At 38.5% G+C, this 22,649-nt stretch overlaps 2 protein-coding genes across 2 annotated transcripts; one reads left to right on the top strand and one right to left on the bottom strand.

Moving 5' to 3' along the window:
* Nucleotides 1-1,875: 1,875 nt before the first annotated feature.
* On the bottom strand, nucleotides 1,876-3,873 carry LOC124388612 (small integral membrane protein 26-like). The gene is made up of 2 exons (XM_046853437.1): nucleotides 3,647-3,873; nucleotides 1,876-2,372 (listed from the first exon to the last, which is right to left on the bottom strand). Exons 1-2 carry the CDS (start codon nucleotides 3,759-3,761, stop codon nucleotides 2,191-2,193), a joined length of 297 nt encoding a protein of 98 aa, XP_046709393.1. The 5' UTR covers nucleotides 3,762-3,873; the 3' UTR covers nucleotides 1,876-2,190.
* A 1,360-nt stretch (nucleotides 3,874-5,233) lies between these two features.
* Nucleotides 5,234-20,871, top strand: LOC124392578 (angio-associated, migratory cell protein). The gene is made up of 11 exons (XM_046859721.1): nucleotides 5,234-5,585; nucleotides 5,757-5,891; nucleotides 6,654-6,773; nucleotides 6,866-7,005; nucleotides 8,167-8,311; nucleotides 14,145-14,228; nucleotides 16,038-16,153; nucleotides 16,485-16,579; nucleotides 16,702-16,792; nucleotides 19,055-19,209; nucleotides 20,164-20,871. Exons 1-11 carry the CDS (start codon nucleotides 5,492-5,494, stop codon nucleotides 20,237-20,239), a joined length of 1,251 nt encoding a protein of 416 aa, XP_046715677.1. The 5' UTR covers nucleotides 5,234-5,491; the 3' UTR covers nucleotides 20,240-20,871.
* The last annotated feature ends 1,778 nt before the right edge of the window (nucleotides 20,872-22,649 follow it).

Below are 22,649 nucleotides of genomic sequence, written 5' to 3'. Positions count from 1 at the left end.
CGTATAGCGTGTCGAGGGAAGAGGCGAAGATTTGTAAGTCCTCCCACAAAATGATACGGAGGACAGAAAATTGCATAAGTATCAATAAATGTATCAATGTACAACTGTATAAAATAAAAATTAAATAAATACAAACACATTTTGGTCAAAATTAAATTAATGCTATTTACATTTTTTAATTTCTATATCTCAGAATCAGAAATAGCTTTATTTTGCCAAGTTTGTTTACACACACAAGGAATTTGACTTAGTGACAAGAGCTTCCAGTGCAGGAGAGACTACAGACATAGTGCAACATATGATAGTTCATACATACATACATAGGAATTACACAGAGATGTTATTTACAAGAGTACATTTTACAAATGTACCATTCGGATTTTATGTATAAATGGGTCAGTTATGATGGACAGTGTATAGTTCTGAATATTTTAATTGTTCAGGGGAAAAAAAACCTGCGCCTGGCTGGTCTGGTGGACGGTTCTCTGTAGCGCCGACCAAAAGGCAACATTTCGGAGAGAGAGTGGTCTGGGAGTGTGGGGTCCAAAATGATTTTCTTTACCTCTTTTCCTCACTCTGGATGAGTGAAGATCTTGCACCAGTGCTGATAGTGAGAGTCCTGGATGTTTGGAGTTTGCCCAGTCCCGCTATCTGCTGCCTGTCTGACATGAAGCTGCTGATTGGGGTTTCACTAGTATTACAGTTTAGTATTTCTACATTTAGAAAACACATTAACCCAAGCAGCTTTACAGAGATAAAGAGGTTATATTTTCAACTTATGTTAGTGCCCATAAGTTTGATTTTGTTCATAGCAAGCACATTTTCAGGGATTTGTGCTAAAGTAGCTCTTCAGGTTGGATTGGCCCACACAGGTTAGCATTTGCATCAAGCAAATTAAGCTTTGGGCAAAGATGAACCTGTCACTTGTTTCTTAGAGCATTTTTGTTATACTGTATACCAGGAACATCCCACAAGAGAAGACTAATGGTTTTGGATATGCACTGATCCAGTTGTTTAGCCAACAAAACTTCAAGGACTGTTAAGTTACTGCCTGATATATACTACCTCACTATCCCCTATTCAGTGCCATTGTAATGACACTTGTATTTACTCTACCTGTGAGTGGATTTAATGTTTTTGCTAATAAGTGTATGTTGGTAAACAGAACCCTGTTGCATCTGCTTCTTGTTATTTAGGCTATCATGTGAAAAAATGTAGAAAGATCATTCTTCTTTAAAGCACAGGAAGAGTCCTGCTCCATCATGATTGATTAAAGACACTTGTGAGAATCAAAGTTGTGGTCATGCCATGTACACATGCTAGATTAAATACACTTGTAACCTGAGGTTGAGATAAAGGAATTCTCCCAGTCCTAATGTTGCAAAAGATTTTAACCATATATGCATTTCCTTATCTGTTAATTGTAAACTCATTAAGGTCTATTCAGATTAAGTTTTTATCAACATTTACTAAGCATGATGCTTTTTGTCTACAAGTAACCAATATTGGAATGCTCACCCTGTGTTGTGAACTATATAATTGCATGTAAAGCTAAGGTACATTCTTCTCCCCAGCTGTAATGGGAAGAAACACATTACCCTGGAGTCAATTAAGTTTCTTTTTTTAAGTTAAAAAAATAATAATAATAAAAAAATAATACATTTATAATCAGAAGGTAATATTTTCCAGTTGAACAATGTTAGCATAAATCAGCACAAGGACAGGCCTCATAAGTAAATATAATAGTAGTAATATTTCCACCCTTTTCTTACGCTATAATCCAAAAAGACTAAAGAGCACAATTGATTGAACAATGAAGAAATCAGTATATGTAACAATGTGTAACGTAAAGTGGTGTTATTACTCTGCATGATATATATTGAAAAAAATGTATTCAACTTTAAACCTGTGGGTCTTGGACAATATTGAAATCTTAACAAGAACCTTAACACAATATGCTAATAGTAATAACCTTATCACTTCTTTTAACATTCTCTCTACAGAAGGAAATAAATACATGAAAGCAAAATATTTTTTTAATCTTAAACATTTATATTTTTTTATCTGTTGAAAACAAAGAAAATCATCACAGATACTTTCTTTTTAATTTAAAGAAGGTTCTGGAAAACTGTCCAAAGACAATGTAATGAAATATACTGTACAGCAGCTCAATTTAACATGACATGCATGCTATTTTTCATCATTTCGACTTCCAGAAGTGTCATCAGCTCTGGGTCTGAAAAATTCCAGAAATCTTGTGGAATATGGGACAAAATGTTCCTTGTAGGTTATTTCTGATGTCATGTGAGATGATTTAATTATTCTCACATTTGGTGATGGGTCCTTCTCCTCCTCCTTTTTAGGCAAAACAACTAAAACCACAACAAAAACATTACAGTTTAAGAAAGGAACTCAAATCATGTGCAATAATTTCACAGTGCAACTGTTTTTATGCAACAAGAAAATCTTTTCATACTGCAGTATAAATATTACTTACACTGTTAAAAGCTACATCTAATGCACATTTAATTTTAGATTTTTTAAATAATTTTCACTTGATATTTCATGATGGAAAAGGATGTCAGAACCTGTATCTGGATGCTTTGTTTATGCAGCTGACACTTAACATGGTTAAATACTACTTTGCTAAGGGGTTAATAGGGATGTCAAAAATATATATATATAAATCCATGGCAAACTTGACACGAGTCAGTGCTCACTGACTCACATGTATGAGCTTATGCACATAAAGGATGTAGTTTAGTGTTAAACAAATCATAAATTAAAAGCAACATTGGAACAATGTCTGCTGTTAAAATCACTGTACAAATAAAGCTGAATTGAATTGTATTTTAATGAAAAAATGAAGGTAACTTTATCTCTATAACTTAGGAATTACTTGCTTTTCTCCCTCAGACACTACTCAAGTCTTCATGGTGGTTTCTCTTTTTTTAAACAACAAATGCAATATTTATAGGTTAACTCAGTGCTCAATCCAAGGAAATTATTATAAATGGTAAAATTATTTAAAAAGTTAAAGAAACAGGACACACCTGGTAACCTAATAATTCTTAAATTATTTTCTTCTAAATATATATTTGAAGGTTGTATACAGTAGCTTGCAGCTTTTAGTGTTATCATCTACTTATTTGATCTACATTAGGTTACCCCAAAGTTTGTCCATCTCTGAATTGGGAAAATTGTAGTTATTCAAGATATAGTGTTTCAGTGTTTCTTTCAAATCATATTTGTTTGGGATGGTCAGTAAAAGTAGAACTGCACTAGTTTTGCATCTTTCTCGTTTTCCCCAAATGCTATTTTGCTGTTTGGAACCCAATCAAACATTACAGACTTGAAACACAACAAAATAAAGAAATTAACAATATAGATCCATGTATCCATTAAATGTGTGTAAATTATCTTCAATAATTCTTATTTGTTGTTGTCGAGCTGCCGATGCCATCCTTGTAACCTTCCCATCACTGTTTATCACTTGATGAACGATCTTTCTGGTGGCGGTTTGATTTGAAGAGTGGGTTGGACTATAACTAATAATACCCACGAGAGTAAAATAGTAGTTTTAAGCCCGTCACTGTTAACAAATGTGTTCAGGTTCCTAACAAGGACGGTATTGTCTTTGACTTACCTCGTGGGTCGCTGTTATAAAATGTGTAATATGCACAAGACCCAAGCAAAGTCCAAGTTCCGATTGCATACATCAGTGCCGTGCGCTTATACCACTTTAGTCCATCAAATGACATGCTGTATTGCCAGTTTACGGTGTTAATATTAATAGGTTTGGCTCGGCAGACGTGTCTGATTTCTTAGCATGCCTATGTACACAAGATATTTGGTTCTGCTCATGCGCAGTCAATTCATTGTTTTACGACCCTGACCTGCCTGTACTGCGCATGCGTCATTTTACGACACTATAGCGCATTTGGTCACTTTTAAACAAACATTCGAGGTGTCTTTTATTCTTATTTTCTTTCTCTCAATAATTATTTTAATGTATTTATTTAATTACACAAAATAACACAAAATGTTTTTAGTCTTTTTTTTAATTTGTTGTTCCAAAAGGTTTAGAATCAGAATCAGGTTTATTGGCCAAGTGTGTTGACACATACAAGGAATTTTGTTCCATCTGTTAGTGACTCTAAATAAAACTATACATTCAGCTTGGACTATACGAGACAAAACAAGACAAAAACAGACTACACGAGACAATATAGACAGTATGAGTATTAATAGGGATACAGATTATATGACAGCTCAGTGATGTACATACATTTGAACACAATGTACATTTAGGATCACATGCCAAAGATGCCCAAACTTTTTCTATGAAGGGCGAAAAAGGGGTTTGGGCCAAAAAATAAGCTGCATTATACATTATATATATATATATATATATATATATATATATATATATATATATATATATATATATATATATATATATATATATCCCCAAATCAATAGGTAATAATAAAGACTTTTTGTGTAAAGCACATTGTAAAGCACATCTAATGTTAAAGAAAATTTCGATAGATCTATATATTCATTACACATTTGACACGAATACTAAAAACAAAAGCCCTGATTATAATTTATGCTTTTTTACTTAAAAAAAGAGAGCGGGATGTGATATACTGATTAATACAAATCGCTGTATTACTATTATGTACACTGCATTATGATGTAGCTGCTTTTAAAAACACAGCTCCAAAACTTGATTAAAGTATCACGTTTTATTTAAATAAACAAGCCAAAAAAAACACTTGTTTTAAAAAATACTTTTAATACTTATAATAATTATATTTGAAACGATAGATTATTTATTTATTTATTTTAAAATTTCCTTGAAGAATTGTGGCACGTCCTCTTCACGTCGCACGTGCCACGGTAATCGTGTCAAATTGGGAAATTACGTTATTACAACTTGTAAAATACCATTTACAATGCACATTTGTGCACGGCTGATTTGCTGCCACTCCAGAAACGCGAAAAGAAACTGGTAAGTTGACAAGTCTTTGCCAAACTGAAGAGTTTATAACTCGACGGGTTAAATATAAGGAATTACAAGTTGAGGTCTCAAGTCGAACGCAGCATTTCATGGCTGTGAAAATCCGTATTCCAAACGCCACCCTTGTTTAAGTGCACTGCAAAACATACGACATAATGAGCTTTGTGTCCTATGTAGTGTACTATTTATGCAATTGAAAGTGGTTTGGGACAGGTCAGCCATAGCGACATCCCCGCTGGTTCCTGGTTATCGGCAAACACGTGAAATTGAGAGTCTGATCTTTAGCTACTCTTTAAAACCAATGATTTTTTCAATAAAACATTGTTACTTACATTTAATCCAATGAGGATTCGCTGGTGGAGTTTTCGGTCTTTCGTAAAGCGCTTGTTTGTGCTGTAGTGCCCTAGAAAAACTAGAGACAAGCACCACGTTAACTAAGTTTAGTTGGACAACATCCCACAGGCCATGGAGAATCCTGAAGAAGACACCGTGCAGCTTCATGGGGACGAGGAAATCATCGAAGTCATTGACTTGAATGACACAGAACAGACAACTACCGGTGGGTCTACTTTAATATATTAACCATGTTTTCGGATCGGTTCACTGTCGCAAATTTGGTTGCGGTATACAGACCGCAACACTGCATTCAAGTTAAAGATCTCCCATGTACTAAACCTTATTTAGTGAACGGCTATCTTAAAGCAGCTCTGTGGATTGTGTGTTTGTATAGATGATCTTGCGGAGGAATTGGAAGATGTGGATTTCGCCGAAGCTGAAGGGAATCCAGATGATGAAGGCTGGGAGACCGAGGATGAGATGGACGCAGAGCATGATGACAGCGATCTCACGTTCAATAAACACACTGGTACGGTTATTTTCACTCTACACTAATGGTTTTCCGATCTTATTTGTGTACATGACAAACAAATATGTTTTGCATAAGTCTGTACAATGCACGTGATACATACGCACAGAAAAATCTATACACAGGAATGTAGCTAAAAGAGTACAAATGCTTTCTCCCTCCAGCTGAACCCCAGCAGGGTACAGCAATGTACCTCTGAACATTTATGCACCCCTAGTGATAGAAATTAATGTCCTGGCATGGTTTAAAACTACATCCTGATATTTTCCTATTTCATTTTACTTATGTTCTGCACACAGGATGTATGATGATATCATTTTAAACCATACCAGGACAGGAAGCTACATTTCTATCACTAGGGGTGTATAAATGTTCAGAAGTACATTGCTGTACCCTGCTAGGGTTCAGCGGGAGGGAGAAAGCATTTGTACTCTTTTAGATACATTCATGTACCTTGATTCTTCTGTGTGTACAGTTCAGATTGATAATGACCCAAACATCCTCGGAGCAACCCAAGAGCTTTATAATGCAAATCAATGTTAATAAATGGCTGGACCGCAATCTATTTGATCATTCTTTTCACTTACTGAAGGCAGAAAAAGTGAAATGTTAAGAAAAAAAAGGCAATACTCTTGTTGGTATCTGAATTTAATAAGAACATCTGATATGTGCAGTCTGAATAATTTATTTGTTGTGGTTACGTTGATAATGTATACACTTTGTATTAACAGGCTATTTCACTGTATAAATTCTCTGGTTCAGGTTCTGTTTTCTGTGTCAGCTTGGACCCAGTGTCAAACAACTTGGCCATCACAGGTGGTGAGGATGACAAAGCTTATGTATGGAACATCATTGATGGAGAGATGATGTTTGAGTGCACAGGTGCTGTTTGCCAACATGTCACATTAGGCAATATGCTGCCATTTTTTAATTAGTTTTATTTTATCCACAGTTTTTTTGTTTTGTTTTTTTAGGTCATAAGGACTCTGTTACATGTGCAACATTTAGCCATGACTCGAAGCTGGTGGCATCTGGGGACATGAGTGGACTGATTAAAGTCTGGAAGGTTGAAGCCAAAGAAGAAATCTGGTCTTTTGAAGTAGGAGATCTAGAGGTATGTAAATTAAGTGGTAAATAAATGGCTCAAAGTATTTTCAAAACCACAGGGTCAGACCAAAAATCGGACTTAATCACCTCCTAGGCTTTTACCTCTGAGCATGTACTGCATCAAAGGGTGGTATAAAGTGATATTTAGTCCATAGTTATATTAAGGTAATAAATATTTGTCTACAATATTATATAGGCATTGAAATTAAAAATGAATATTTCTATCCTTTTAACTTTAATTTAAAGGTATGTGCATCTAATTCAGATCATTATTGTAGGACTTACTAAACATTTTGAAAATTTAATAACAAATTACAGCCCGACCACATTTTAAGAAGACCTTCCAGGAGGCAGGCGTATCTCTTTTCAAAGTCACAATCAGGATGACCAGATTAGAGTTCAAACATCTAAAATAGTTTCAGAAAAGAAATATAATGAATGGACAGAACCACTCATGTTTAACCATTTCACTGCACTGCACACATGGACGCATGGTCCTTGGTTATGTATGTCAGTGGTCCCCAACCTTTTTTGCGCAACAGACTGGTTTAATGTCAGACAATATTTTCGCGGACCGGCCTTTAAAGTGTGGCGGATAAATACATCAAAATAAAATGATACGACCAGCATAAAAACTTCTATTTTCTAAATATAATAATAAACGTAAATCCACTTTGTTGTTTTTTGTTCATTTTGCTAGCATGGGGGTTTTAATTTAGCGGTGATGTATTATGTGTTAGCGGCCGGAGCAGCCCCTTTAAGAAGGTAGTGGCTGTAGGTAAGACATGAGAATTCGGTAGTTTTCCAAAATAAAACATCGTTCAGAATCAGATAATAAATAAAACTGAAATAATGTTATGTATTCTTTCTGTGCGGCCCGGTACCAATTTACCCACAGGCCGGTGCCTGACTGTGGCCCGGGGGTTGGGGACCACTGATGTATGTGACAAATAAAATTTTAATTTTAATTTAATCCAATCATCATTATAATATGGTGGATGTGTCTCCAATGTATGAAACCAGTATATTTGCTGCCAGAGATTTGACTATTCTTGAGCCAATCAGTGAACACCACTATCCACATCAGCCTACATGCTGAATGCCATGTACTTTTTATAACTTGAGCTGCTTTGTTGAGCTTCAATGCTCTTTATTGTGTCTTTGTTAGTGGCTGCAGTGGCACCCCTGTGCACCAGTGTTGCTTGCAGGTACTGCTGATGGCAATATGTGGATGTGGAAGATACCAAGTGGAGAATGCAAGACTTTCCAGGGACCCAACTGTCAGGCAACAAGTGGAAGAATTCTTCCTGATGGTAGGTCTCTGTTCTTAATTGTAGAATTTATATTTAATTATCTTTAAGCTCAAAGCTTCAGACGTTATTCCCGCAGAAACAAAGTCAGACCGTTCCATGGAAGTGTTCAAAAATAATGGAAAAACACAGCCTTTTATGCTTTTTCTTACTGTGTAGGTAACATCTCCCTTCCTTATTTGTCAATGTTTACCGCATCTCATTTTTTTATTTGACAACAGGTACATCATCTGCCACCGTTATCTCCAAAATTTACAATGCTTTGTCAGTATAATGATTTAATTCAAGTTCAAATTGATTTCTATAAGACCTTGTCTTAAAGCAGCTTAAGAAAATTTAAGGATTAAAGTGAATTATGTATATTTATCCCTGATGAGGCAAGGAAAAACTCCCTAGATGAATAAGGATGAAACCTTGAGACTCAGGAAAGAGAACCATACTCAGAAAGGGAACCATCCTCATTTGGTGATATCAAGGGTGTGATTTATAAATTTTAAAACAATACAAAACACTGGAGAGTGAGAACTACCATGAGTACCGGACTGTGTGTGATTATAAGTAATGTCCTTTCTACAGTTTTATACAGTCAGCTGACATTGTGGAACCAGGAGCTACTGAGCAACTCATAAAATAGCTAAACATTTGAGATCATCATTGATCCAACACCAACTCCTCTTTGCTAGAGCCTTTAAAAATTCAAAGCAATCCAATGTCTAAACTCTACATAAAGTGGGATCTAAATGGCTTTGGAACGTCTCTAGATGGTTCAGGATGTTTTCGGGGTCGGCATCTACTTTTTTAAAGGTCCACAATCTTCATGAGACACAACCAGAGATGGCGCAACATTGAGATGCCTCAGGATGGGTAGAGAAAGAGAAGCAGTGGAGAGGAATAAGCATAGCTGTTGTTCATGATATTAACAAGCACATGTTAATAATGTGCATTTAAACAGATGTAATGGAGCACAAGATTATGATATGTGTTGTGTTATGTGTAGGACCCGCTTAAAAGATGCGTCTTTTAATCTGCGCTTAAACTGGGAGAGTGTGTCTGAGCCCCTAACACTGTCAGGAAGACTATTCCAAAGGTTAGGAGCTAGATGTGAGAATGCTCTACCACCTATAGTGGACTTTGTTATGCTAGGAACTACTAGAAGTCCAGACTTTTAAGATCTCAAAGCACATGACTGATTGTAGCATGTTAGAAGACTGAATAGATACCTGGAAACCATAAAGTCGAGAAAATATGACCATATAACCCCAATCTTATAATCCCTACACTGGCATTATAAGATTGGGGTTATATTGTTATATTTTCTCGACTTCATGAGAAGTCTGGCTGCTGCATTCTGGACTAACTGTAGCTTGTTTATTAATGATGCAGGACAACCACCTAGTAATGATTTAATGGTGGCAAAGCCCTTTCATTTATTTTTATTTTTTAAAGAATCAGCACGTGCAGGCCTTGCACCTACAGAAATGACCAGAAATGAAACTTATAAGATAGCAACAGAACTACTGACCATAAATGAGACTCATGCGTACACATTAAGCCCTTACTGTGGGTATACTGAGTACGCTTTCTTTGGTTATACTGAGTGGTGCAAATATCAAAAAGTAAATAAAACTTTCTTTCGTCTTCTCCCATTAGGGGTCGCCACAGCGGATCATCCATATTCATGATCTGCATTTAGCATGTTTTTACGCTGGATGCCCTTCTTAACGCAACCCTCCCCATTTATCCGGGCTTGGGACCAGCACTAAGAGTGCACTGGCTTGTGCAACCCTAATGGCTGGGTTAAATATCAAAAAGTATATCTTCTTCTTCTTCTTCTTCTTCTTCTTCTTTCGGCTGCTCCCATTAGGGGTCGCCACAGCGGATCATCCGTCTCCATACCACCCTGTCCTCTACATCTGCCTCTTTCACACCAACTACCTGCATGTCTTCCCTCACCACATCCATAAACCTCCTCCTTGGCCTTCCTCTTTTCCTCCTACCTGGTGGCTCTATCTTCCGCATTCTTCTACCAATATAATTAATGTCCCTTCTCTGCACATGTCCAAACCATCTCAATCTCGCCTCCCTCACCTTGTCACCAAAAAATCCTACATGTGCTGTCCCTCTAATAAACTCATTTCTAATCTTGTCCATCCTCGTCACTCCCAACGAAAACCTTAACATCTTCAGCTCTGCTACCTCCAGCTCTGCCTCCTGCCTTTTACTCAATGCCACTGTCTCTAATCCATACAACATCGCAGGTCTCACCACAGTCCTATAAACTTTCCCTTTCATTCTTGCAGATACCCTACTATCACAAATCACTCCTGTCACTCTTCTCCACCCACTCCACCCTGCCTGCAATCTTTTCTTTACTTCTCTAACACACTCTCCATTACTTTGCACTGTTGACCCCAGGTACCTGAACTCCTCCACCTTCTCCACCTCTTCTCCCTGCAACCGCATCACCCACTGCCCTCCCTCTCATTCACACACATGTACTCTGTCTTACTCCTACTGACTTTCATTCCCCTTCTCTCCAGCGCATATCTCCACCTCTCCAGGCTCTTCTCAACCTGCTCTCTACTCTCACCACAAATCACAATATCATCTGCAAACATCATAGTCCAGGAGACTCCTGTCTGACCTCGTCCGTCAACCTGTCCATCACCACTGCAAACAGGAAAGGGCTCAGGGCCGATCCTTGATGCAGTCCAACCTTCACTCTGAACCAGTCTGTCGTACCTACTGCACACTTCACTGCCATCACACTGTCCTCATACATGTCCTGCACCACCCTTACATACTTCTCTGACACACCTGACTTCCTCATACAATACCACAACTGTCGTACGTTTTCTCTAAATCCACAAATACACAATGCAATTCCTTCTGTCCTTCTCTATACTTCTCCATCAACATCCTCAAAGCAAATAAGGCATCTGTGGTGCTCTTCCTCGGCATGAAACCATACTGTTGCTCACAGATGGTCACCTCTTCTCTCAGCCTGGCTTCCACTACTCTTTCCCATAACTTCATGGTGTGACTGATCAACTTAATTCCCCTGTAGTTACTGCAGGTCTGCACATCTCCCTTATGCTTAAAGATCGGTACCAGCACACTCCTTCTCCATTCCTCAGGCATCCTCTCCCCTTCCAGAATCCTATTAAACAATCTGGTTAAAAACTCCACTGCCATCTCTCCTAAACATCTCCACGCCTCTACCGGTATGTCATCTGGTCCAACCGACTTTCCATTCTTCATCCTCTTAATCGCTGCTCTCACTTCCTCCTTACTAATCCTATCTACATCCTGCTTCACCAACTCCACATCCTCCAACCTTCTCTCTCTGTGATTTTCCTCATTCATCATGGGGGAGTGGTAGCTCCAGCGGTTAAGGCGCTGGGTTACTGATCGCAAGGTCGGGGGTTCAAGCCCCGGTATCGCCAAGCTGCCACTCTTGGGGCCCTTGAGCAAGGCCCTTAACCCTCTATGCTCCAGGGGCGCCGTATCATGGCTGACCCTGCGCTCTGACCCCAGCTTCTAAGCAAGCTGGGATATGCGAAGAACAAAATTTCACTGTGCTGTAATGTATATGTGACAAATAAACGCTATTCTATTCTATTCTGCTCAAAATACTCCCTCCACCTTCTCAACACACTCTCCTCACTAGTCAACACATTTCCCTCTCCATCCTTTATTGCTCTAACTTGCAGTACATCCTTCCCAGCTCGGTCCCTCTGCCTGGCCAATCGGTATAACTCCTTTTCTCCTTCCTTAGTGTCCAACCTCTTATACAGCTCCTCATATGCCTTTTCCTTGGCTTTCGCCACAACCCTTTTTACCTGCTGCCGCATCTCCTTGTACTCCTGCCTACTTTTCTCATCACTCTGTCGATCCCACTTCTGTTTTGCCAACCTCTTTCCCCTAATGCTTTCCTGCACTTCCTCATTCCACCACCACGTCTCCTTGTCTTGCTTTCTATTTCCAGATGCCTCCCTCATCACTCCTGCAGTAGTTCCCCAATCATCCGCACCTCTTCACCACCACCGAGCCCCTGTCTGACCTCTTCCCTGAACCTCACACTACACTCTTCCTCCTTCAGTTTCCACCATCTTATTCTTCTTTCAATCCTTACATTCCTCCTCTTCTTCTTCGCCTCCAAAACCATCCTACAGACCACCATCCGATGCTGTCTAGCTACACTGTCCCCGCCAACACCTTACAGTCTCCAATCTCCTTCAGGTTGCATCTCCTGCATAGCACATAGTCCACCTGTGTGCACCTTCCTCCACTCCTATACGCCACCCTATGATCCTCCTTCTTCTTAAAATACGTGTTCACCACTGCCATTTCCATCCTTTTAGCAAAATCTACCACCATCTGCCCTTCCACATTCCTCTCCTTAAAACCATACCTACCCATCACCTCCTCATCACCTCTGTTCCTTCACCTACATGCCCATTAAAGTCTGCCCCAATCACCAATCGTTCTTTCCTAGGTACACCATCTACCACGCCATCTAATTCACTCCAGAATCTTTCCTTTTCCTCCATCTCACAGCCAACTTGTGGAGCATAGGCACTGATGACATTTATCATCATCCCTTCAACTTCCACCTTCACGATCATCACCCTATCAGAAACTCTCTTCACCTCCACTACACTCTTACTGTACTCTTCCTTCAGAATCACCCCTACACCATTTCTCTTCCCATCCACACCATGATAAAACAGTTTAAATCCACCTCCAATGTTCCTGGCCTTACTCCCTTTCCACTTGGTCTCCTGAACACACAGCATATCTACCTTTCTCCTCTCCATCATATCAGCTATCTCTCTCCCTTTACCCGTCATAGTACCAACATTTAAATTACCAACTCGAACCTTCACTCTCCTGCACTGCTCCTTTTCCTGCCGTCTCTGTAGACGTCTTCCTCCTCTCCTCCTTCTCCTCCTTCGGCCAACAGTAGCCCAATTTCCACCGGTACCCTGTCGGCTAACGATACCTGTGGCGGTCGTTGTTAACCCGGGCCTCGACCGATCCGTATGAAATTCTCCTTTGTGATCCGTGATATTTGATTTGGCACATGTTTTACGCTGGATGCCCTTCCTAACGCAACCTCCCCATTTACCCGGGCTTGGGACCGGCACTAAGAGTGCACTGGCTTGTGCCCCCCTAATGGCTGGGTTTAAATATCAAAAAGTATATAATAAACAAAAATAAATAACAATGTAAGATCTGATACAATAATAAAATAAACAAAAGAATAACAAAAGAAATAATACTGAAATGTGCTACAAAAAATACAAAAGAAATAATACAAAAAAGTTTTGTGTGCTACAAAAAAAAAAAACTTTTTCGGCTTCTCCCGTTAGGGGTAGCCACAGCGGATCATCCGCATGTTTGATTTGGCACAAAAAATACCATACATGTTACTAAAAAGTGGGTAGAGGACATATTTTCCACTGTGTAGCATCCCCTCTTCTTTTAATAACAGTCCATACACCTATGGGGTCTGACCAGACAGGAGATTTGGAAGAGGAATGCTGTCCTATTTATGTCTGTTTGTGATTAGCAATATGTGATTTTGATTCATTTTTTAGATCTGTTTGCAGTGGTGTACAGCAGGATAACTTTTCCATTATTATATGTAACTTGAAGTAATTTTTAACTGTAATGTAGTCAAGAAACGCCTTATCAAGCCGTAATAGCTGAACATAGCTGTAATAATTGCATATTGCTATGCACATATTCCTGAGTGTTAAAGAAGTGTTAAAGAAGTTAATAAATAAGATTTACTGCATTCTCTATGTATGTTTCTTTTTACAACACAAAGGAAAAAGAGCAATGGTGGGTTATGAGGATGGGACCCTGCGTCTGTGGGATCTTAAGCAAGGCAATGCAATCCACATCATCAAAGGTAAATCTCAAAAGGATTATTTTACATCTGAACAGTTCTGAATATTATTTGTTTTCCATCAATGACTGTTTAGCAAAATAAATTATAGTCAGATGAATTTTACAATTGTAGGTATGCTTGCTGATGTAGCCGTATAAATTTCTTACTTGGTAATAGCAAGTATTTACACATGGGTGTTAATTTAATTCCTTTTAACAATTTTTATGCAATTTATATTCAATTTCCAGGGCAAACTAGAAATGATTCAGCAAGTACTTTATATAGTGGGGCAAAAAAGTCTTTAGTCAGCCACCAATTGTGCAAGTTCTCCCACATCAAAAAGATGAGAGAGGCCTGTATTTTTCATCAGAGGTACACTTCAACTATGAGAGACAAAATGAAAAAAATCCTGAAAATCACATTGTCTGATTTTTAAAGAATTTATTTGTAACTTATGGTGAAAAATAAGTATTTGGTCAATACCAAACGTTCATTTCAATACTTTGTTTTATACCCTTTGTTGGCAATGACAGAGATCAAATGTTTTCTGTAAGTCTCCACAAGGTTTTTACACACTGTTGCTGGTAGTTTGGCCCATTCCTCCATGCAGAGCTCCTCTAGAGCAGTGATGTTTTGATTTTCAACTCCCTCCAAAGATTTTCTATGAGGTTGAGATCTGGAGATTGGCTAGGCCACTCCAGGATCTTGAAATGCTTCTTACGAAACCACTCTTTCGTTGCCCGGGCGGTGTGTTTGGGATCATTGTCATGCTGAAAGACCCAGCCACGTTTCATCTTCAATGCCCTTGCTGATGGAAGGAGGTTTTCACTCAAAATCTCACGATACATGGACCCATTCATTCTTTCCTTTACACGGATCAGTCGTCCTGGTCCCTTTGCAGAAAAACAGCCCCAAAGCATGATGTTTCCACCCCCATGCTTCACAGTAGGTATGGTGTTCTTTGGATGCAACTCAGCATTCTTTCTCCTTCAAACACGACAAGTTGAGTTTTTACCAAAAAGTTCTATTTTGGTTTCATCTGACCATATGCCATTCTCCCAATCCTCATCTGGATCATCCAAATCTCAAAGTTTACTCTAGCAAACTTCAGACGGGCCCGGACATGTACTGGCTTAAGCAGGGGGACGCGTCTGGCACTGCAGGATTTGAGTCCCTGGCGGCGTAGTGTGTTACTGATGGTAGCCTTTGTTACTTTGGGACCAGCTCTCTGCAGGTAATAGCCCCAGATCGAAGGAGATAATCAGTGGTCTTGTATGTCTTTCATTTTCTAATAATTGCTCCCACATTTCTTCACACCAAGCTGCTTACCCATTGCATATTCAGTCTTCCCAGCCTGGTGCAGGTCTACAATTTTGTTTCTGGTGTCCTTTGACTGCTCTTTGGTCTTGGCCATAGTGGAGTTTGGAGTCTGACTGTTTGAGGTGTGGACAGGTGTTTTTTATATTGATAACGAGTTCAAACAGGTGCCATTAATACAGGTAACAAGTGGAGGACAGAGGAGCATCTTAAAGAAGTTACAGGTCTGTGAGAGCCAGAAATCTTGCTTTTTTTGTAGGTGACCAAATAATTATTTTACATCATAATTTGCAAATAAATTCTTTAAAAATCAGACAATGTGATTTTCTTCTCATTTTGTATCTCATAGTTGAAGTGTACCTATGATGAAAATGACGGGCCTCTCTAATCTTTTTAAGTGGGAGCACTTGCACAATTGGTGGCTGACTAAATACTTTTTTGCCCCACTGTATAGAGTCAAATGTAAAAAAGGTAAATCCCTTTTAAGTTTATAAGTTTGTATTGATTTCTCAGGTTATGATGGCCACCAGGGGCCACTGACATCCTTAGAGTGCAACAAGGATGGAACCTTGGTTCTCACAGGATCGACTGATGGACAGGCTAAACTTATTAACACATCAACAGGCAAGGTAAGGACATGTGTGGTGCATTACATGGGAGTTCTTTTGTATCCAATTCCATAATGAATCAGTATGTAATCATAAAATCCACTTCAGTTTATTTTATTTGTATGAGTCTTTTAACTATGGGTTTTTACAGATATGTAAAAACCCATAGTTAAATATGGGTAGATAAAGTACTCGGTTGTATGATCAATTGTATATTGACATTTATGTTATGAACTGTGTAAAGTAAAGTAGAATACAATCCAAGTACAGTTGAGGATTAATGAATTTTGAAATGACAGCTTTTGGGAGAAAAAATATCTGCAGAGTGATGAAAGTAATGCTTTTGATTTAGGTACTGGGTTCGTTTTTGAATGAGAAAAGTGAGGAGAAAAGCACGATGGAGGAGCAAGATTCCATCTCAGTAGAGTCTGTAGGATTTTGCAATGTGTAAGTTATGCTTCTTTGGAAGTGTCTGTTTCTAAATTTTTACTAATTTTAATTTAATTTGAAAGTCGACTACTTTTGATATTGCTTTCATGTTAATGTGGTAACTTGTGATCCTTTATTAGGTTGCCCCTGATTGCTGTGGCATATCTAGATGGTTCTCTGGCCATATTTGACTTGACCACACAAAGCCTTAGACACAGGTGTAAACATGAGGTAAGAGCTGATTACTTTGTATTTTGTTCATTTTGTGTATACAAGTGATTTGGCAAACACCAAACTGTGATGGCATTAAAACTACTGAAGGGCAAACTTTGATTATTGAATTACAATGGCATCTTCATAGAGGTGAGATGAATTAATGGTCAGTGTAAGAATCTGATCAATCTGTGATGGCTAAACCACAGGGTCAGAGCATCTCCGAAACGACAGGTATTGTGGGATGTTCCCGGTAAGCAATGCTTTGAATCTATCAAAAATGGTCCAAAAAAGTGATCAAGTGAATCTATGACAGGGTCATGGGACCTTAAGGCACACTGATGTGAAAAAACACAGATGAAGAGTAAAAGCTAGCCTGTTTAAATGTACTAAAAATAAAAAAACATAGCATAGCCTTTGCCTTATGACACTTAAAATAGAGGTCAGGTGCATCCTGTTTCCATTGATTGGAGTCCACCTATGGTAAATTCAGTTTATTGGACAGGATTAACTTGGGGAATGGTACAGAAAAATCTTTTCAGCATTGATGGTCAAAGTGAGCAAAGTGGTCTCCATCATCCGTAAATGGAAAAAGACACCAGGACTCTTCCTAAAGCTAAGCGATATGGGAGAAGGGCCTTAGTCAGGGAGGTGACCAAGAACACGGTCAATCTGAAAGAGCTCCATCGTTTCTCTGTGGAGAGAGGAGAACAACCACCAGCTCTGCAGCACTCCACTAATCAGGCCTGTATGGTATAGTGGCCAGACTGAAGCCACTCCTCAGTAAAAGGTATATGACAATCTGCTTGGAGTTTGCCAAAAAGCACCCGAAGGACTTTTAGAAACAAATATTGAACTCTTTGGCCTAAATGCCAAGCACCATTTCCAGAGGAACACAGGCACCACTCATCACCTGGACAATTCCATCCCATCTATAAGCATGGTGGTGGCAGCATCATGCTGTGGGGGATTTTCTATCTTATTTTTTTATTTTTTTTTATTTTTATTTTTATTTTTTTTTTGTGCCAGCAATGTATAGAGACATCCCTGATGAAAACCTTGATAGTGACTGTTTATCTGGGGAGACCCTAAGCACCCTCCCAAGATAACAAAGGAGTAGCTACAGGATGACTCTGTGAATGTCCTTGAGTGGATCAAGTCAAGTCAATTTCTATAGCGCTTTTCACAACAGACATTGTCTCAAAGCAGCTTTACAGAAATCAACAGTCAAGGTGAATGGTGTGCATTTATCCCTGATGAGCAAGCCATGGTGACTGTGGCAAGGAAAAACTCCCTTAGATGTTATGAGGAAGAAACCTTGAGAGGAACCAGACTCAAAAGGGAACCCATCCTCATTTGGGTGACATCAAGAGTTTGATCATAAATAAATCAACAATACAGAACACTGGAGAGTGAGACTAACATGAGCACTGGAGTATAAGATTATAAGTAAATGTTCTTTCAACAGTCTTTGGTATAAAAGTAGGAGCTGCTGAGCTCAACATTTGTGATCATCACAGATCCAGCATCAGCTTCTCCATGCCAGAGCCTTTAAACACTCCAGGAGGTCCAATGTCAAACTCCACACATGCAGTGGGATCCAATTGGCACTGGTACGTCTCTAGATGGTTCAGGATGTTTGCGAGTTTGGCATCTACTTCTTTAAAGTCCATAATCTTCATGTGGTGGGACGTGACTGGAGCTGGCCAAATCTCAGGAAGCCTCGGGATGGGGAGAGAAAGAGAAGCAGTGGAGAGGAATTAGCGTAGCTGCCCAGGGATCAGCTAGAGCCCAGAATTGAACCCGATTAAACATCTGTGGAGAGATCCGAAAATGGCTGTGCACCGACGCTCCCATCCAACCTGATGGAGCTTAAGATGTTCTGCAAAGAAGAATGGGAGAAATTGCCCAAAAAAAATGTGTGCCAAGCTTGTAGCATCATGTAACATCAAAATGTGGAAAAAGTGAAGCGCGGTGAATACTTTTTAGATGCACTGTACTCCAGATCTCAATCTCTAATTATGCCTCTCTGGGATGTGATTGAGAAGCAAGTTTAGTGCCTCAAGTCTCAACTCAAATCTTTTAGGACTGAAAGGACCTGCATCTAATGTCTTGCTGCCACAGTACGCATTCAGAGGTCTTGTGGAGTCCATGCCTAAACTGGTCAGATCTGTCTTAGTGAAACAAAAGAGACCTACACATTATTTTGTAGTTTGTTTGTTTTAATGTTACATTTGATCAATGTATAATAAAGGTTTTATTTGTGTTCTGTTCTTTTAGGTAGGTATTGTCCATCTTCAGTGGGAGCAGACCTCGGCATTGGTGGCTACCTGTAATCTGGGTGGAATTATGACTCTGTGGGATGCTCGCTCAGGAAAAATGGTGGCTGAATACCGTGGTCACACAGCAGAGATCCTGGACTTCACACTCAATCGGTGACCATTCCGGTTTCTAGCTATTATTATTAGGATTAGTCATTATTTACTAGGAGTGTCAAGTATGCAGTTAAATCAATAAGGCAGATCAAATTAAACTGCCAATGTTGTGGAGTTAGGTCCATAAATATTGTACATTTAACAAATGTATTCATGTAGCCTCCCCTCTTTTGAACACTTTGTATACACTTGGGAACCCAGCAGACCAGTTGCTGGAGTTGTCCCATACATGTCTGATACAGCTCCTCAACAGTCCTGAGTCTTCTATGGTGTATATCTTTTGTTCCATAATGCGGCAAATGTTTGTTGCAGTTGGTGAAAGCAGCCGAACTCTTCTACTATGAAGCCATGCTGTAATTAATGCAGTATGGATTGTCTTTAGCATTGTCTTGCAAGATCTTCCCTAAAAAAGAATGTTGCCTTTTCAAATGTGCAACCTTCCCTTTCCATTGATGCTATTGCACCCTAATCCATCAGAGATTCAGGCTTTTGAACTAAGCTTGGATAGCAAGCCAAATAGTCTGTCTATGTTTTTTAGTCTCTGCATTCAGGATTTCAAAATGTATTTCAAATGTAATTCTTTTCAGCGTTTTTCACTTTGTTCTTTGTGAATTTTAAATGATCTTTAAATGATCAGCATTTCTGGATCATTGTATCATATGGCTTTAGCCTGTGTTTGTGGATGGCACGGCAAACTGTTTTCACTGAAAATGATTTCTGTACAATCTATATAAATACAGTGTACAGTATGGTAAGGATACAGGTAGGGACTACAGACTACAGTTTTTTATTTTGTGAGAACAAATGCACATCTAAGTTAATGACAAAACAGCGATTGGAGAAAGTATATGTTAAAGGTGAAGAAAGAGGATAAAGATTAAATATGGTAAATATACAATTACCGACAGTTTGCCAGAATCTAACCCCTCTACCTTTTACATTTCTGTTTTCCAGAGACTCTTCCATGGCTGTGACAGCAGGTGGGGACCACAAAGCAAAAGTCTTCTGTCTTCAGAGACCTGATCGATAGATTAAGAGTGACTCTCCCCATGAAGTGAAATAACCAGTTAGACTGTTTTTAGATACCCAGAGAAAGGTTTTGTCCTCTTATATTTTATAGAGTGATTTCAGCTGCTTCTCAGTTCGACAAATTACGTGTAATTTGGTGATCACAAACTTGTTTGGACAGACTAGCTTCAGAAGCTTAAGACATCCTGACAACTGTCATTCAAAAAAGCTTAATTTATGTCTAATCTGTTATGTATTACATTTCAAATTACTAATTTTACCACTTTGCATGACAAAGTAAACAGTCAAAATGAGTTTGTTGATTCCTGCTGATTAATTTTTGCTCATGAACTTTGAATTCTTTTACTTACAATACAACCCATTTTGACTTTTGTTTAGTTCATTTATCAGAAAATCATAAGGCACATATTGTCTATGTACTGATTTAAAAAAAAAAATACAGCTGTATTTTTCAGCCTAATCTTTTTCTGTTTGTCATGCATGCACATGACAACTTTGACATGTTCTTCTCAGTACATCACAACAAGGACAGCAGTTGTTGGTGGAATCTATAAACATTTATATGGAAAAGCATATCGTGATCATATGTTTTCCTGAATTATTTCATTAAAAATATTTTTTTTTTTAAGATAAGCTGTGAGTTTGTTTATGATATCTGACTATTTAGAATCTATGATGGGTAGGAAGCACTATTAAACGACCACAAACTATGCCTTTTCATTTTATGTCATGGACAGGAGATGCAAGGTTAAACACGGCTAGCTTGCATGGCAATACTATTGAGGCATGATTACTCAAAAATTTGTCACCCCCCCCAACTAGTTTGGGAATTAGATAGCAGTAGGGGGAGTAAAGCCCCCAAAAACAAATTCACACGAACAAGGAGTTGTGATAGTGAAGGCCATAAAAACTCTATAAAGATTTTAAAAGAAAATATAACTGCATTTTTCAAGATACACCTAGGACTCTAAGTTAACCCACAGTGAAAAACTGTGCTGTGCATAGCGCTAAAAACAAAAGTGAACCTGGAACCCTGTCGACATTTAGAGTTCCCTTGGAGAGCTTGGGTTGGCCAGCTGTAGAGTTTAGAACTCAACTTGAATACCTTTGGGATGAATTGGAACACTGACTGAACCCCAGTACCTGACTTTACTAATGCCCTTGTGGATAAATGAGCACAAATCTACACAATCACATTCAAAAATCTAGTGGAACATCTTCCCAGAAGAGTGTTGGAGGTTATTATAACAGCAATGTTCAAAAAGCGCAAATAACTTATGGTTGATTGTCTACAAACATTCCATATAGTTCATATAATAAGAAACTAATACAGCAGTAATTTGACCAACTTTATGAACATGTGGCAATAAAAGTTTAAATATTTTAATGTTCTGTATGTTTTAAAATATTTGAATAAAAATCAGTTTGAAGGCTTCTTAAAGAAGAACCACTGCAAAACAAACATGACCATCAAACATTTAACAGCCTGCAATAATGTTAATACAAGATTTAATATTTTATTGACCAAAAATAATCCCGTTATTCCTAATGAGTATTAAAAAAAGGACTCTATATAACTACTCATTTTGCCACAGTTGAAACACTGTAAGGCTCTTTTGCTGTATACAGTATCATCCCATCTACCTTGATCCACCCAGGAAAATAGCCTCTAATGCTGGCATGGCATTAAAAGAATAGTTAACAACAACAAAAAATATATCTCAAATAAATAAATGTGGCAAAAAAATAATGTTATAAAATAAGTGGTACATGCAAGGTACATGTACAGAGCCAATGCAATGCAGTTAGCATCTAACCAGAAGTGCATAAATGGCCTATTTACAATAGATAACAGTAGGTGTTATACACTTAGCAGTAGATAACATCTATGTTAGATGTTAGATGTGATCTACATAGCACAATAAAGAGACCATATATGAACATATCAAGCAGTGATGATGGGTCAGTGCTGGAAGGAAATCACAAATTTGTCACAGTGAAACAGAATTCATGACACTGTTTCTAAGATATGTCTTGTACACTTTCTGCTTGGTGTCTATGTCACATGTAACAGATTTATAAATTGTGGCAGTACGATGATTGGATTTGATTAATACTGGACTCTGGGTTACTGATTGGAAGTTCAGGGGTTAAAGCCACCGTATTGCCAAGCTGCCATTATTGGGCCCTTTAGCAAGGCCCTTACCCTCTGTGCTCTAGGGGCACTTTATCATCACTGACCTTGCAGTCAGACCATGGGATATGTGGAGAAAGAAAAAAAATTACTGTGCTGTAATGTACATGTGACAAGTAAAAAGCCTCTCTTTTACCCCTTTAGAGATCATGTAAAATAAACCTGGTCATCTAAACAATGTTTAAATTTTATTTTCCACAGGTCATGTTTAGTAATA

This window comes from Silurus meridionalis, chromosome 1, assembly GCF_014805685.1.
Source record: "Silurus meridionalis isolate SWU-2019-XX chromosome 1, ASM1480568v1, whole genome shotgun sequence".
NCBI classification, from domain to species: Eukaryota; Metazoa; Chordata; class Actinopteri; order Siluriformes; family Siluridae; genus Silurus; species Silurus meridionalis.
The sequence above is the reverse complement of the archived record's forward strand: the minus strand, read 5'-3'. Positions and strand labels throughout refer to the sequence as shown.

What these genes read in the sequence shown, in the direction of transcription:
- LOC124388612 (XM_046853437.1), bottom strand. Translation starts at nt 3,761, where the DNA reads ATGTCATTTGATGGACTAAAGTGGTATAAGCGCACGGCACTGATGTAT. An exon ending in TTATAACAGCGACCCACGAG is followed by an intron (nt 2,373 to 3,646) that starts GTAAGTCAAAGA and finishes TTGTGGTTTTAG; the next exon opens with TTGTTTTGCCTAAAAAGGAG.
- LOC124392578 (XM_046859721.1), top strand. Translation starts at nt 5,492, where the DNA reads ATGGAGAATCCTGAAGAAGACACCGTGCAGCTTCATGGGGACGAGGAA. An exon ending in TTGAAGTAGGAGATCTAGAG is followed by an intron (nt 7,006 to 8,166) that starts GTATGTAAATTA and finishes TGTCTTTGTTAG; the next exon opens with TGGCTGCAGTGGCACCCCTG. An exon ending in TCTGTAGGATTTTGCAATGT is followed by an intron (nt 16,580 to 16,701) that starts GTAAGTTATGCT and finishes ATCCTTTATTAG; the next exon opens with GTTGCCCCTGATTGCTGTGG.